The 16,094-nt window shown below is 64.0% G+C and overlaps 2 protein-coding genes across 9 annotated transcripts; one reads left to right on the top strand and one right to left on the bottom strand.

Annotated features, from left to right (window-relative positions):
• Positions 1-570: 570 nt before the first annotated feature.
• On the top strand, positions 571-5,658 carry ENTPD8 (ectonucleoside triphosphate diphosphohydrolase 8). Of its 4 annotated transcripts, none has more exons than XM_082696437.1 (10): positions 571-936; positions 2,164-2,302; positions 2,389-2,506; positions 3,102-3,252; positions 3,386-3,545; positions 3,640-3,870; positions 3,960-4,223; positions 4,455-4,565; positions 4,821-4,971; positions 5,058-5,658. In XM_082696437.1, exons 2-10 carry the CDS (start codon positions 2,177-2,179, stop codon positions 5,591-5,593), a joined length of 1,848 nt encoding a protein of 615 aa, XP_082552563.1. In that variant the 5' UTR covers positions 571-936; positions 2,164-2,176; the 3' UTR covers positions 5,594-5,658. The 4 variants fall into 4 exon arrangements, with proteins under 4 accessions (XP_082552563.1, XP_082552564.1, XP_082552566.1 ...); XM_082696438.1 differs by having other exon boundaries at positions 2,111-2,302; XM_082696440.1 differs by lacking the exon at positions 571-936 and having other exon boundaries at positions 1,808-2,302; positions 4,821-4,955; positions 5,058-5,398.
• Positions 5,659-5,781: 123 nt separating this feature from the next.
• On the bottom strand, positions 5,782-16,023 carry NOXA1 (NADPH oxidase activator 1). 5 transcript variants are annotated; one of them, XM_082696449.1, is made up of 14 exons: positions 15,586-16,023; positions 12,702-12,784; positions 11,636-11,744; positions 9,875-10,009; positions 9,507-9,596; positions 8,292-8,351; positions 7,988-8,031; positions 7,383-7,479; positions 7,041-7,080; positions 6,808-6,866; positions 6,477-6,631; positions 6,260-6,374; positions 6,046-6,166; positions 5,782-5,959 (listed from the first exon to the last, which is right to left on the bottom strand). In XM_082696449.1, the coding sequence occupies exons 1-14, from the start codon at positions 15,760-15,762 to the stop codon at positions 5,871-5,873; spliced, it is 1,374 nt and encodes a 457-aa protein (XP_082552575.1). In that variant the 5' UTR covers positions 15,763-16,023; the 3' UTR covers positions 5,782-5,870. The 5 variants fall into 5 exon arrangements, with proteins under 5 accessions (XP_082552575.1, XP_082552574.1, XP_082552576.1 ...); XM_082696448.1 differs by having other exon boundaries at positions 9,507-9,614; positions 15,586-16,022; XM_082696450.1 differs by lacking the exon at positions 6,260-6,374 and having other exon boundaries at positions 9,507-9,614.
• Between the last annotated feature and the right edge of the window lie 71 nt (positions 16,024-16,094).

Genomic DNA, 16,094 nt, shown 5'->3' with positions numbered 1-16,094 from the left:
ACCCAGTGAGACATGACCTGGGCACACTCTCAGTGGTCTGTCCCCAGGTGAGACCCAGGCGCCGAGGGTCCCGGCCACTCCTTGCAGCCAGATCAGGAAGCCGCAGATGCTTTGACAGGGGCAGGCCATGCACACTGAGGCAGGTCTACACGGATTGACCGGGACGGACGCGGGCCGGAGGCGGCACGGGGGCGTGGGCGGTGGCTGCCAGGCCTCATGCTTCCCCCTGCGTTGGGGAAGCCAGGCTCTCCCCATCCCAGGGCCCTTTTCCCCAGATGGAACGGTGACCAGAAGCCATCGGCAGTGGGGCTGGCAGGGGCACGGCGCGACCTCCGGGGGCACAGGATGGATGCCGGGTCATTCTGACTGGTGGTGTTCCTGGGAGTCTATACCTGGGCACAAAAATGGGGCAATTTTATCGTTCGCTTGGAACAACTGAAGACAGCCGCCTCGGGAGCCACATCCCAGTGTCCTGCTTCCTCCAGCCTTTGCTCTAGCCAAGCCCTAGGTCACCAGACTCCGGCCTGCCTGGAACCGGCTTCCGGTGGGGAGAGGGCAGGGTTCAAGGGCAAAGTCTGCTTAGCTTTTGGGAGGGTGGGGGCCCACCTGGGCACTCCACATGGGGCCACAGGGGAGGGGATGACCCCGGGTGGGGGAGGCGCAGAGCGCGACCCTAGGCAGTAGGGGGTGGCTCCCCGGCAGGGGCCTGAGCTCGACACCCCCTGAACCGCAGTTGGCCGTCTGTGAACTGGGGGTGGGCAGGACCGGCTCACAGGGGATCCCTTGCCCAGACTCCGTCACCTGCCCGGTGAGGTCCAGGTGGAGGTGGGTGGTGACTAGCTGAGGGGGAAGAAAAGGAAGGAAAACACCTGGCAGGCGCCTGAGCGACCGCAGTCCAGCTCTCTCCTTGCTGCCGCCGGCTGCCCGGCAGCCCAGGTGAGGGGCCGCTCTTAGTCTGGGGGGGCTGTCCTGATCTGGGGGGGCTGTCCTGGTCAGGGAGGGGCTGTCCTGGTCTGGGGGGTGCTGACCAGTCCTGGTCTGGGGGGGGTGTTCTAACCATGGAGAGTGTGCCCACCCTCCTTGACCACCCACTGGGGGCCCAGGCTGGGGGTCTCACAGTACTATATTCCTTGGAGATGGGGTCATGGGGTGGGGTTCCAGTGTTCTGAGCCCTGCCGTGCCCTGGGTGCTGGTTGGGGGCATAGGCTGGGGCCCCTCAGGGCGGGACTGACTGGCTCAGACAGGTCACCAACCCTCTGAGTTGCTGCCTCCCAGCCTCGGAGTGGGGCCCGAGCCCCACAGCCTGTCCCAGAGCGCGTGTGTGTTTGTGAGGCTGCCAGTGGGCTGCGGGGCGCAGTCTCCCGTGGGCCGCGGCGCGGAGGCTCCGCACTGTTGCAGGTGCGGCCCTGTTCGGGGACGTTTGAGGCCTGCAGCAGGCCCTACGGGGACCCTGCGTGGCCTGCGCTCCCAGCTCTGCCTCGGCCCGCTGCCCAGAGCCTGTCTGGAGCCAGCATAAAATCAGATTAGAGAAAGAGGTTGGGTTTTCAAATAAAAACCGGTGTCTTTGTTAAGAACCCCATGATCTCAGATCCTTTTGCATCAAGAAAATGTGCTTTCGGGGCCCTGCCGACCTCACTCTCTAGAGCCCACGTGAGGTGGCCTGGCAGGAAGCAGCCATGCAGCTGGTCACCTGTCCCCACGGCTCAGGCCTGCCCTCGGCGCTCCCAGAGGGAACACAGTGCCCTGAGCCACAGAGCGGGCGGCAGGCCGGCGGCCAAGGGAGGGTTCTGGGTTCCCCGACTTCAGTCGGGATCTGACCTGCCAGGCAGGGGCTCCTTTTCCTGGGAGGGCAGGGGAGCAGGGCTGCCGGGAGGAGGAGGTGGGGCGTAGCTGCGCCGGTCCCCGATGCGGCATGGGGACGGGGCTCCTCTGGGCCCCATCGCCACTAGCTCTGTATGTCTCGGGCTAGCCCTGCTGCCTTCCTGGGCCCCGGCCCCTCTGCAGCCCACGGTCCCCTGGGCAGGCCTGGCTCCTAGTGTGTGGTCTGCAGCCCTGCCCCCTGACCCAGCAGGGAGTTCAGTGTCCTAGCGAGGACTGGGCGCCTCTCCAGGTGGCCGTGTCTGCAACCAGGGAGTCTGGGTGCCCCCTGCTGCCCCCCTGCAGGTGCTGGCCCCTCATGGGGCTGACCTGGAAGAAGCGGGTCCTGGTGGCCCTGCAGGGGGCTGCGGTGGCCTCAGGCCTCACCACGCTCATTCTCGTCCTGGTGGAGGCCACCAGTGTCCTCTTGCCTGCAGAGATCAAGGTAGGCGCCAGGCCCTGAGCAGGGGGAGGCGGGGCTGGGCGGATGCTGGCCGGCCCACGCCCTCCTGACCTTGCTGTCACCCTCAGTTTGGGGTCGTGTTTGACGCTGGGTCCTCCCACACGTCCGTCTTTGTGTACCAGTGGCCGGCAGACAAGCAGAATAACACAGGTGTGGTCAGCCAGGCCCTGGCCTGCCAGGTGAAAGGTCAGTCGGCAGCTAGGTCCGCGGTGGGAGGGCTGGGTCGGAGTCCCCGCCGGCACGGCTCTGGGGGCGCCTCGGGCTGGAGTGAGGTGGGGGCAACACTTAAACCCTTAGCATATCAGCCAATCGGCCTAAAGGAAAAGCGGCTCAGAGTGGTTGAATGACTTACCCCAGGTGGCCCAGCTGACCAAGGAGGTCCTGGACCAGGGTCTGTGTGTGCCTGCACAGCCCTTGCTGCCTCTTCATATTCCGGAGGCTCCAGGCATTCCCGGGCTCGCGGTCCCGTCACCCCAACCTCTCACTCCGGTGCTGGGCAGCCTTCTTCCTCGAGAGTCTCAACACCTTCTCTCCTCTCTCACGAAGGACCAGGACCATCGAGTTTAGGGCTCACCCAAGGAATCCAGGTTGAGCTCATCTCAAGATCCTTAACTTAATTACATCGGCAGAAACCTGTTTTCCGAACAAGATCCCACTCAAAGGTCCCAGTGGCGAGGGCATGCTCGTATCTCCTGGGGGGACATGGTCCTCTGCGCCACGGGCCCTCCCAGCCCAGCCGGCCCTCAGGCCTGGAGCCGCGTCCTGAGATGCTGTGTTTCAGGGCCTGGAATCTCCTCCTACGCCTTGGATCCTGCCCAGGCTGGCGAGAGCCTGGAGGACTGCCTGGAGGCGGCGCTGGCGCTGGTCCCGGAGGCTCAGCGTTGGGAAACGCCCGTGTTCCTTGGGGCCACAGCTGGCATGAGGCTGCTCAGGTGAGGTGGGCCAGCTGGGGGCACGTCCAGGAGGAGCGGCTGGGAGTATGGCGGTGTGGACACCGAGGGCCGGTGGCAGGGAGGCGGGCTGCAGGTGTCCCGCCAGCTTCAGCAGCCGGCCCTTTCTGCCCAGCCAGAAGAACAGCTCCCAGGCGGGAGACATCCTGGCGGCGATCAGTCGGGTCCTGGGCCGGTCTCCCCTGGACTTCTGGGGTGCTGAGATCCTGGCTGGACGGGATGAAGGTGCCTTAGGTTGGATTACCATCAACTACATCCTGGGCAGGCTGGTCAAGGTGCCACGGGCAGCCTGCGGTGGGGGCTGGGTGACGAGGGGCTGGGGGTCCAAGAGGCTGTTTTCAGGACTCGGTGCTGCCTGTCTGTCCTCAGTATTCCTTCTCTGGAGAATGGATCCGGCCTCTGGAGGGGCCCCTGGTGGGCGCCCTGGACATGGGTGGGGCCTCCACCCAGATCACCTTTGTGCCCGGAGGCCCCATACTGGACAAGAGCACCCAGGCCACCTTCCGCCTCTACGGCTCTGAGCACAGCGTCTACACCCACAGCTACCTCTGTTTCGGGCGTGACCAGATGCTGACCAGGCTCCTGGCTCAGCTGCTGCAGGTCAGCTGGGCCCCCAGAGGAGGAAGAGGGGCGGTGAGATGCCTGTGGCCCTGGGCTGGGCTCAAGGCCCCCTCCCTGTCCTCCTGCAGAGCAGCCCCGGCCCCCTGATCCGCCATCCGTGCTACCACAGTGGCTACTGGGCCACGCTGTCCCCAGCAACCCTATATGAGTCACCCTGTGTCCACACCACACCCCCCCCAGGCCTGGCCTGGAACCTCACTGTGGAGGGAACAGGGAACCCCGGGGCCTGCGTCTCTGCTATCCGGGGCCTCTTCAACTTCTCCAGCTGCGAGGGCCGAGGACACTGTGCCTTCAATGGGGTCTACCAGCCCCCCGTGCGGGGCCAGTTCTACGTGAGTGGGAGCCCTCTACACTGTCCTCCCCGGGCCCCCAGCCCCCTGCTGGAGCCCCAGAGGCCTGATGCCAGGCAGGCCTAGGGCGAGCCCTGGATGGGTGGGGTACTCTGGGTCTCCAGGTGGGGGGGGGCAGACACTTTGCCTGGTTGGTGCTGGGGCTCCTCTGACCCCAGCAGACCCAGGTGTCGCCCCGGGGCAGGCACACCCAGCTTCCTTCCCCACCCCCAGGCCTTCTCCAACTTCTACTACACCTTCCACTTCCTGAACGTCACCTCCAAGCAGCCGCTGGCCACCGTCAACGCCACTGTCTGGGAGTTCTGCCAGAGGCCCTGGAAGCAGGTGGATGGGTCCTGGGACCACCCGTCCCCACCAGCGCTGCCCAGCACTCTGGGCTGCCGCTGCCCCAGGCACCGACCTCCGCAGGCAGGGCCTTGGCAGGACCGCACTCCGCGGGGTGTGGCCAGCAGGGCTGGGGGATGCCCAGGGAAGGGAAGACCCAGGCAGGGGACCCAGGGGCCCATCCTTGGGTGGGACCTGCCTCTAGTGGGCCGGGAGAGGGGGTGTCACCTGGCTCCTCGCCTACCGGGCCCCCAGGTAGAGGCAAGCTCGCCCGGGCAGGACCACTGGCTTCGTGATTACTGTGCCTCGGGCCTGTACATACTCACGCTGCTGCTCGAGGGCTATGGGTTCAGGGAGGACACCTGGTCCAGCATTGAGTTCCGGAAGCAGGTGACCACCTCCCGGGGTGAGGCCATCCGACACAAGGCAAGGAGGGCGGTTGGGGACTCTGGGGCAGCGGCCACAGCCCTGACCGGTCTGCCTGTCCCACAGTTGGGCGGCATGGATATCGGCTGGACGCTGGGCTACACGCTGAACCTGACCAGCACGATCCCAGCTCAGCTGCCCGCCCGCTGGCGGGCAGAGAGCTACGGCGTCTGGGCGGCTGGAGTCGTCTTCGCCGTGCTGACTGTCGTGGCTACCCTCGGAGCCACCGCCGTCCACCGCCTCTGGCCCCGGGGCTGAGCTGGGCTGCCCCCTGGCATTGGTGGGGCGCGGGGGTAGGGGGCTGCCCCAGCCTGGACGGCTGCATGGGCCAGAGCCTTCCCATGAGCCCTGCTGGGTCTCCCTGTGTCGTGGGCTCTGGCCCCGTGGTCAGATGGCCCCACCCAGCCCTCAGGGTCATTCTGGCCAAGCGGGTTGTATTGTGGCCTCCGCATCCTGGCCCAGGTTCCCTTCTCCACCGCGCTTCCCAGGACGGCAGGCGACCTCCTGCACAAACGCTGGGACACAGGGCCCCGCAGCACTCAGGGCTTGCGATCTGGGGTGTTGTGGGACGTGAGGCTGCTCAAGCCCGGAACCGGGAGTGACTGTGGGAACAAGAGGGCTCCCAGGCCGGCCGTGGGAGGTCTAGGAGCAGCAGAGCTGGCGGGACCCCTGCTGTTCCCCGGCCTGAGGGACAGTCTCCGGACTCCGTAGCTCCTCCTGGAGTGGCGGCCCCACCCCTACCCTGGAAGCCAGCCGGGTGGACAAGCCCAGATTACAGAACACACCTTCGTGGGGCGGGGGAGACGGCTTTATTAAAACCCTCCTTGCCATGGCACAGCTGATTTCTTCACTGGGCCTCCGCGCGGGGTGTTGGGCTCCTCACACGTCCTGTCCAGCCGGGACCACAAAGCACTTGGGGAAGATGCCGACGTGGCCACCACAGTGACCCTCCAGCCAGGCCTGGTCCACTGTGCATGAGGGGGTCAGGGTCCCTCAGAGTGCGTCAGGCAGTGTGAGCTCACACCATCTCCTCACGCCCCAGCGGCCCACTGACCTTCACACAGCACGTCCACGACGTCCCCCCGCTGCAGGGCCAGGTCCTCGGGCCCCCGGGCACAGTAGCTGTGCTGGGCCACCACCTGGTAGAGGGCAGCTCGGCCGCCTGCTCCCTGTGGCTGGAGGAGGGGGCGCAGGGTGGGCAGGGCTGCAGAAGGGCCCTGGGGTCCCTCGTGCCACCCCCCGGCCACCCACGTCCTCCGGAGGCTCACCCGGCACTGAAGCTGCAGAGCCCCAGCGCCGGCCGCCGCGTCCCGCCAGGCCCTCTGCAGTGCCTCCTCCCCGGGGAGGGGGACCCAGCGCCCCTTGTTGCTGGGGTCTTGGTAACTGCAAAGAGACTCCTCAGAGTGGCATCGAGTGGGCGGGGCGTGCTCCTGGCGGGCGCTGACCTCTGACGCCTGCAGGGCTGCCCCTGGCCGGCCTGCTCACCTGAGCTGCGCACGCTGGGCCTGGCGACCGAGGGCTTGGCTCAGCAGGCCCCGCAGGCCGGCCAGGTCCACTCCTCTCGGGACCCTCAGGGCCAGGGTGAAGGCACACTGTGCAGTGACGGTCACCAAGGACGCAGGTTCCTCCATGGCCGCTCCCTGGGGCAAAGCAGCAAGGCAGTGTTCGCCCATGAAGCCCCAGCTCTGCATGCCCAAAGACCGGCTGGGGTGGCCTTTGAGCCACGAGGGTGGGAGGGGCTGGGGTCCCCAGGGCCTAGTCTCTGGACCCCGAATCCCTGAAAAGTGGGGGTGACATAAAGGCCTGTGCCTCTTACCCCAGCACCCAAGGGATCCTCTGAAGGGCGGGAGTCTGGCTCCCCGGCCACTGGTAGCCCTGTGGAGGGTGACAGAGCAGGGGCTCAGGTGGCCCACACCCCGGCTCGGAGGCCCAAGGTAGCCAGCTGCCTCCCTCGGGGGCGAAGAGGCTGCTCCCAGCTCCCCAGATGCCCGCCCAGGACTCCCACCACCACGGCCTCTGCCTACCACGTGCGGCTCAGGGGGTCCTTACCTGGAGGAACCTGTGTGCCGACCTGCTCCACACGGGGCCTCTGCAGGAAAAGTCACAGGCTGGGAGCGGGGGCCAGGGGTGGGGGCCCCTGAGGTCCAGGCAGCTTTCCCCGGTCTGGGGCTTGCTGCAGCAGACCCAGTGGTGAGGTGTGTGGCCGGGGAATCAGCTGGTCAGCAGGAAGCCGTAAGTCCAGGCTGGATGGGAGTGCGTTCCGGGCAGGAACCAAGTCCCCACAGGCCTGGAGCCCATACTGCCCGATGGGGGTGTCCTGCCAGCACTGTGGCCCCCGCACCCCCCCCCCCAACACCGGGCCTGGGCTCACTCACCCACCCACTCACTCACCGGTACCCCCCGTCCCGAGCCGACCTCTGTCTCTGCCTCAGGAGGCATCCTGGGACCGCAGGGGCTGGCCGTTCTGCAGGGGCCGAAGTCTCTGGCCCTGGGGGGCAGGGGGAGCCCTCATTGTCAGGACTGGCCCAGCTTGTGCTTGTTCCCTCCCAACACAGCCTGAGAGGAACCCCGAGTGTGGAGATGAGGGGCCGTGGCCCTGGGTGGGGGTCTGCTCGATGTCCCCACACCCTGTGTGACGTTGAGCTGGGATGGCCCCACCTGGAAGGGTCTGGTCTGGCAATGCCGACCCACAACCCAGCAGCCCCCTCCTTGAGCCCCTCGGTTCTGAGCTGTGTGGGGTCGTGACGACCTGATGTCTCAACTCCCCTCTGGTGCCCACCGAGGCCTGAGTGACGGTTCTGTGGGAAGGGGGCACCGGGCTCTTCATCCTGCAGCAGGACAGGCTCCAGACAGACTAAACCTAGGGCCTCTGGACAGAGGGGGTGCGGGGAGGGCTGAGAGAGGCTCTTCCGTGGCCTCAGGGGCCACGATGCAGGCCTTACTCCTGCCCCAACCAGAGAAACACGCACGCGGAGAGGAGACCCGCTCCTTCCTACCGTGGGGCGGCTCCAGGTCTGCCTTCGGCATCCGCACCCCGAACCTGTGGGCACAGAACAGCGCGCTCTCTCAGGAGGCAGGTCCCCAGGGGCAGCGCCAGGGCAGGGAGCCCCGGCACTGCCTTCCCCGGGTGAGACTCTCACACTCAACAGGCCTGTCACTCCCAACTTCAGATCAGAGGGATGTTGGGGGCCCCTGAGAGCTCAGGGTAGCTCCCTCCCTTCCCAGGACAAAGGTCTGAAATGCCCAGGCCTGCAGATGACAGGTGACAAGTCTGGGCTGGCTGGGAGACGACCCGCCCACCTGGGGCTGCTGAGGCTGGCTGACCTCATGTTCGTCGTCGGGGATGGCAGCGGAGACCACCTGGTGAGGGACAGCAGAGTGACAGCTGAGCTAGGGGCCCTGCGATGCCCGCTCCCAGCGCCTGCTGCCCACACCACACTCCTGAGGGTCCCATCTGCCGGGGACTAGGGGGGCTGCCCACACCTGACCGAGGGCTGTCAGACCACCACAGTGGGTGCTGGAAGGCAGAAAAAATGCATCTCATCAAGGAAAATCCCTGTGCTGACAATTTTAAATTTTATTTTGAAGATTTTATTTGTGTATTTCTCGGAGAGAAAGAAAAAGTGTGCGCATAAACACAAGCAAGGGGAGAGGCAGAGGCAGAAGCAGGCTCCCTTGCTGGGTGAGGAGCCCGATGTGGGACTCAATTCAGGACCCTGGGATCCTGGCCCAAGCAGAAGGCAGCCACATAACCGCCTGAGCCACCCACGTGCCTTTTAACTTATTTTTAATACAACTTTTTTTTTTAATGTCTTTACTTCTTAGAAGTTTGTACTGTGACAAACAGACTCTAAACTCACAGATGCGCGCAGCTCAGAGCCGCCCGGCCCCTGCCAGCCATGTCTGCAAAGCCCAGGTGTTTGGGGCACATGACCTCACCAGCCCTGTACCTGGTCACACCAGCACGTGGGCCCTTGGTGACCTCGGTGGGTGCTGAGGCTAACACAAGGGCCACCAGCTTGGAACCCAGGTGAACTTTCCTTTGTGAGCCCTGGAGTCACTTCCTTGAACCCCAGCCCTGCTCCCCAGTGTTCTGTGATTTGGGTGGTGCTGCCTGGCCCTGGCCAGTCGACCTCAGCCCTCACTGGGATCTCACTCTCTGGAGCACAAATGCAGGGAGACAAAGAGACAGAAAAGCACAGGGAGAAACTGAGGCCAGAAGAGTGTGGCTGAGGTGGAGGGAGTCGGGGAGCACTGCCGAAAGCCATGAGCTCCCTCGCCCGCAGCCCGCCTCCACTGGGGGCTCTGCCTCCCGGTCCGAGAGGCCAGGATCGGTGAGCTCCACTTGGAGACAGGGCTCAGGAAGCTCAGGCACTCTGCCGTTTGGGGGGTGGCCCCGGGCCCCCTCTCCTCCCGCCCACCGAAGCCCTTGTAACGATACAGACCACACCGCGGGTACCCCCGTGAGCTCGGTGCCTGCTGGCTGCCGCAGGAGGTGAGAGGCCACCCCCTTACCTTGGCCTTGCCCAGGAAATCCACTGGTTCCAGATGCTCCAGGTGCCGCCTGTGGGGCCGAAAGACCTCACCCCTGGGGACCTGCCGAGGCTGCAGGGGGACCTGCTTCTGGAGGGATTCCGGCCAAGGCAGACCTGAGCATCTGACCAGGGCTGTGGCCTCAGGGACCCTCCACCCACTTCTCAGGGGACCTGGGAAGTCCCTCCCCAGCCCCCACACCCGGGCACACGGGGAACCTCCCTCTAGAAATTCCTTCATCGGGTGGACTGGGTCTTGGGAGCCTGTGCAGATGGGATCCCGGGAACTGTGGGCTTCGCGCCCAACAGCGCTCACAGGTGGGGCGGCCTGCTCTCCCCTGCCCCCCTCACCTGCAGCTGGCCCAGGGCGGTGTGCAGGTCATCGCCGGCCCCCTCCGGCCCCTTCGAGAGGGCTTCCTCTAGGCTGCGGGTGGCCTCAGCCCAGAGTCCCAGCCGGCACTGTGCGGCCCCCACGTTGAAGAGCACCTGGGAGGGAGGTGGGCGATGACAGCCTCACTTAGCTCCCCTCCACCGGCCGCACCCCTGGTCCCAGCCCTACATCAGCGCTTCAGGCCTCAACCTCCCCCTCTGTCCTCCACCCCTCGCCTGCCTCTGATCCGGATTCCAAACCAGGCGACGTCCCCAGTCCCACGCCAGGTCCTACTGCTGCCTCCGCCCCCAGCCCCACGACCTGGCCCCGCCCCCAAACCCTCCTGCACCTCCTTCCAGTCCCGCCCCCGCCCCGACCGTCCCTGGCCCCGCCCCCAACCCTTCTCGAACCTCCTTCCAGTCCCGCCCCCGCCCCGACCGTCCCTGGCCCCGCCCCCAGCCCCCCCGCTCCTGGCCCCGCCCCCAACCCTTCTCGAACCTCCTTCCAGTCCCGCCCCCTCCCCGCCCCTGGCCCCGCCCCCAGCCCGCTCTCGGGACCCGCTGCGCCTCAAGCACTGCCCCCACCTCGGGGCCCTCGGGGAGCCCCGGCTGAAGCGGAGGCTGCCCGGCTCGGCGGCGGCAGGCGGCCGTCACGCGGGGCGGGCTCTGCGGGCAGCCTCACTGCCCAGGCCCCCGCTGGAGCGGCTCGTCGCTCCGGCGCTTCTCGGCCCCCTACGTCGGGGGCAGAGGTGCGCGCTCTGCGACGGTCCTCCCCGCCCGCCTCACCCCCTTTCCGCATCCGGCCTGACCCCTTTTGCGGCCCCTTCCACGCGTGCGGCCCTGCTCAGGGCCCTGCTCGGGGTGCTGTCCCCGGAGCCTTTTCTCCGTCCTGTCCCCTCCCTCACGCCCCCGCCAGCGAGAAAAGACGGGCTGGCTTAAGGCCGTCGCGGGCGGGACGCGCTGGGGGCAGAAGCGAAGGTGCCCGGTGCCCCTGGAAGCCGCCCCGGCCCGCTGACCCCTCCACTGCTGCGGGGACAGCGGGTGCTCGGCCGCTTCGGCCTCTGTCAAGAGAAAGCAAGCCGCTCTTCCCGCGGCGTCTGTCCCCATGGCCTGCCAGGGGCCACCACACTCCCAGAGCCAGGGGCCACCCTCTGGAGATGCGGTCACGCGGCTGGGTGGGGGCCACGGCCCGGCCCGCTCCCCAGGCCCCGCCCTGCACTGTTCTGTGAACTGGGCCGATCCGGGGACCTGAGGGGCTGCGGACCCCACCCGCGGGGACTTCCCCACGAGCTGTTGGTTGCAGTACAGATGGTTTGGAGAAGGCTCCAACGCAGCATGTTTCCGGGAGTGCTGGGGGTGTCCTCTTGATCCCCCTCCCTTGGTGTCAGCCACACGGAGAGCCCAGGGTGGGGGCCCACAGGCAAGTGGGTCCTTCTGACCCCACCGGCCTCTCTCTGCTGACTCGGACCCTCGCCAGACCTTCTCCCGATGGCCTCCCACCTCTTCTGCCCCTAAGCTTCCTTGGGGTGAAAGTGTGGTCAGTAGGGGTAGTGGGGCGTCTCAGGCAGAGGGAGCATATCAGTCAATACGGCCCCGCCTGTGACAGTAACAAGACAATGGGACCCAGAGGGAGAGGCCTAAAGGGGCACCTGGGCCTTCTGCCCCCAGACAGCACCCCCAGGGCCCCCAGCTGTTTCCTTGCCTTGGAGGCCAGCTCCTTGCACAAGTGTGGCGCGAGCTCACCTCCCAGGCCTTCAGCTTGAACCGCAGGCCCAGCTGCGTGTAGTCGATGGCGGTGTTACCCCTGAGCTGAGCCAAGGCCAGCCGGAAGTCAGTCAGGGCCTCCTGGAACCTGCAGGCAGTGGGGGGTGGGCGGGGGCCTCAGCGGCTGTAGGGAAAGGGCCAAGCCCTGCCCCAGCCTGTCCCCCCACCCCCCCCAGCTCCATGGACACCTGCTAGGGGGCAGTGGTGGCCACCCAGATCCTAGCACATAGTAGGCACTCAAGTCCCAACCAGCAGGTCAAGGAATCCATCAAGAGACGTGACTGTGGGAGGTGGAGAGGGTACCATGTCTGAGGTGTGAGATGACACCAGCTCTGATCCAGCTCTGCCTTCTGGAAACTGACTCCCTGCCTAGAGCCCCTGTTCACACCCCAGACCGTCTTCAGCCCTGGTTGTGCAGAGAGCCCTGGGCACTTCCCTCCTGCTTCTCAGGACTCCCGTTCCCTGCGGGCCTCCCTCTGCAGAGACCTGCCGGAAGCTCCTCAGCCCCCGCTGGACTCCCCATCTCCCGCAAGCAGGGACCCCCAGAGTAGGCCTGCTGGGCATGGAGCCATCTGTGGGGCTTGTCCTGGGGGCTGGGTGGGGCAGGGGCAAGATGAGCTTGTCCCACAGAATGTTTCCTTCTCTGGGAAGGACCACAGTGCAGAGCCCAGGCAAGCACTGAGGATCCCAACCACCTCTGTGTCCTGGGACACACCCTTCCTGCAGCCCTGCTCTCGGGTTCTCCGTTTGCAGAATGGGTCACACCATCCCTCCTACAGCAAAAAATAAATGGTGAGGAACAGAGGAAGGGACGCCTATGAAAGCGCTCAGAGCCTCAGCACAGAGACAAGCCTCCTCATGTGGCCCTGCCCGTGTCCTGCTCCAGCACGAGCACAGTGCCCTCTCCAGGCTTCCCTGGGGCTGCAGAGAAGGGGGTTGGTAAGAAGAGGTGACCCGTGGGGAGAGAGAGGGAGGAGGAGCCTAAGAATGGACTTTGCAGAGAAAAAGGACGGTCCGAGAAGAAACAAGGCACCCCTGTGCTCACCGCTCCAGCTGGAAGTTGGCCACTCCTCGCTGGAAAAAGCCAACAGCCATGTAGGCGTCCTTGGTCACCGCTTGGTCAAGTGCCTGGGGATAGAAATGCCCATAGATTGCCAAGGTCTGCAGTTCTATCACTCCAGTGTCACAGACATAGTCCAGGCAGATAACCAGTGGCCGGGGGCCAAGGAATTCCATGGCCCCCCAGACAGCCAGCGGCAGACAGAAGTTTCCTGCCCTTGTCCTGGGGCCCCCAGAGCTTGTGCCTGGGCACCTGCATCACCATTCAGTCTGCCTTGGTGCCACGACCAGAATGAGCCCGATTCCCCGAAGTGCAAAGGGCACAGGGAGCTGTTGTCCCACAGCAACCTGTCTGCCATGAGGACGAGGCGAAACGGCGGCACATTGATAAGTTACCTGCGGGGCACAGATCACGCTAATGTTACCTGTGGGGCACAGATCACGCTAAGATATTTGCCTTTTTAAAATCTTATTTCTGATCGTTCATACAGAATGACACACTTCTTATCTATTACAATCAGAAAGATGGGTGCCTGGGGGGTTGAGCTGGTTAAGCATCTGCTTTCGGGTCAGGTCATGTTCCTGGGGTCCTGGGATCGAGCCCCGTCAGGCTCAGTGGGGAGTGGGCTTCTCCCTCTTCCTCTGTCTCTTCCCCCCTGCTCATGTTCTCTATCAAATAAATAAATAAATAAATAAATATATTTTTTAAGATTTTATTTATTTATTTGACAGAGATCACAAGTAGGCAGAGAGGCAGGTAGAGAGAGAGGAGGAAGCAGGCTCCCCGCCGAGTAGAGAGCCTGATGTGGGGCTCTATCCCAGGACCCTGGGATCATGACCTGAGCTGAAGGCAGAGGCTTTAACCCACTGAGCCACCCAGGTGCCCCAATAAATAAAATCTTTTAAAAAGTATTAGAAGAAGAACACAAAAGTCTTAGTATGTGTGTGAAGTACAGTTTTTCCCTTAACTTCATTCAAACGCAGTCGGTCGACCATCAGTTAAACACAGGTGACAGGAGGGGCACCACAGTCTTACAAATCTGGGCAAACGGGTGGGTTCCTACAGAGCTGGGATTGACCTAAGGTTGAAAGTACACGCGGAGGCACTGATATGGAGGGCCACTCAGTGCCAGACAGACCCATTTGTTTGCTACTCTACCACACAGAGCAGCCAAGTCAAGGTCACATAGGGTTCCTACCCACAGACTGCGGCCCTGGCTACACCCCGCTCACCCTGTCCTGCTCCTCAGAGAGTTTTATTAATCGTAGCCGTTCAACCTACTTTTAGAAATCTCCATATTTCCGGCTAATGTGCCCATGCTATTACTTAATTTTGTTGATTTTGAACAGTCTTCCCTCTTCTCTTAGGGTCAAGGATTTAATACCATATTCTTCTGCTCACCACCTCTGTCCCCTCCCTAGTTAAATCACAGTTTATAGGGGCGCCTGGGTGGCTCAGTGGGTTAAAGCTTCTGCCTTCGGCTTAGGTCATGATCTCAGGGTCCTGGGATCGAGCTCCGCATGGGGCTCTCTGCTCAGCGGGGAGCCTGCTTCCTCCTCTCTCTGCCTGCTTGTGATCTCTGTCTGTCAAATAAATAAATAAAATCTTATTTTAAAAAATCACTGTTTATGAACAAGTGATAAATGGATTGACCTTATATTTACTATTGGCTGAGCTACCTGGTGTCTGGTGACCATACTCCCTTTCTTGGATAACACTTTCAAACTTAAATTGTTGGGGCGCCTGGGTGGCTCAGTGGGTTAAAGCCTCTGCCTTCAGCTCAGGTTGTGATTCCAGAGTCCTGGGATCGAGCCCCGCATCAGGCTCTCTGTTCCGCAGGGAGCCTGCTTCGCCCTCTCTCTCTCTGCCTGCCTCTCTGCCTGCTTGTGGTCTCTGTCAAATAAATAAATAAAATCTTTAAAAAAGTAAAACTTAAATTGTTACTGAGAACTGTAGATTCACATGCAGACGCAAGAAAGGACAGAGGAGCTCCCAGGTACCCTTTACCCAGTATCCCCCACCCCCACTCCTGTGGTCAAGTTTTGCAAGATGCTGATGTCGATGCTCTCCCACAACATCTAATTCTTTGCATTTGTGTCATTTTCCAGGTAGCTGCCTGATCGCCTCAGACACTGCCGGATCCTGGTTCCTTCTTTTGGAGGCATTTGGGGACCCGGGAGATAAGCCGGGGCTACTGCATTTTTGTATGCACCTGGGGAATGTACATCACTTTAAAGAACACGAAGTGTTTGAAGGGAAGAGAGTGGTTCTGTGCTGCCCTCTCAGCAGAGGAGCTGTGTGTTCACGCCCACGTGCACTCTTGAACTCCTGGTTCTATTTTGGGGAAGAGACTGGGAAAAAGGTGAGTACTTAGATCTGGGGTCTGGGTACCAGCCAGAGAGACCTCATCTCCTTCCCATTGCCACAGGTGTCTGATGAAGTCCCCGTTCTAAACTCTACACCCTGGGAGGCAGCAAGCCCCTTGCAAGCAGGATCCGGCCTCCAGCCGATCTCTAGGTATCAGCACGATGAGCGCCTGAGCCAGCAGCACCCCAGTCCTTCCCCATGACCACAGAGTCTGGCACAGGGTCACCATCTGGAGGAGACGGCGAGGGAGGCCGCTCCCCCCATCCTGCCCCGAGTTCAGGGTGAGGTCCCCCGACTGCACAGCTCCTACCTGCCTTCGGTGTCCACTGAGGCAGAACACGGCGGGGGGGGGGCATCCCCAGATGTCAGGAAGAAGGGTCCCGGGGCCCACCCCTGCGGCTGGGTCTACGGCACGGTAAGTAAGGTTCCCCAGAGCCACTCCCCAAGGGGTGGGGTCTCTTCGACCAAGCCCGGGGGCCGGGCAGTCGGGCCCCTGGCTCACCCGCAGTGCGGCCTCCGGGTCCCCGGCCAGCAGGTGCACGCAGCCCACGTTGAAGCACATCCTGGCGGGCGGCTCCGGGTCACCCGAGAAGAGGCGGAGGGCGCAGCCCCAGTCCCCGCGCGCCACAGCCTGCACGCCCCGGTGCCAGTCGCGCACCAGGTCTCCCCGAGAGGGCATGGCGGCGCGGACACCCGCCGGACCGTGTCTGCTTCCGGGCCGGAGCGCGGCCGGCGAGGCCGACGGCGGTGCGGGTCCCCTGAGGGGCCCGGCGGGACCACCGCGGGCCGAGGGCCCGGAGACCCGCGTGGGGATGTGGGCCCCCCGCCCCTCCGAGGCCGGCAAGGGGTCCCGACCGAGGGGGCGCTGGGTTGGAGCGCGTGGACTCCGCGAGCCGCAGGTACGCCCCGCCTCCTGCCGCCCCACGGCGCCCCCTGGCGGCGGAGCGATCCCGCCCCCGAGCCGACTCCGCCCCGCCCACGGGCCACGCCCCCCACGGGGACCGCCCCCGC

This window comes from Mustela nivalis, assembly GCF_964662115.1.
Source record: "Mustela nivalis genome assembly, chromosome: 13".
Lineage (NCBI taxonomy): Eukaryota > Metazoa > Chordata > Mammalia > Carnivora > Mustelidae > Mustela > Mustela nivalis.
The sequence above is the reverse complement of the archived record's forward strand: the minus strand, read 5'-3'. Positions and strand labels throughout refer to the sequence as shown.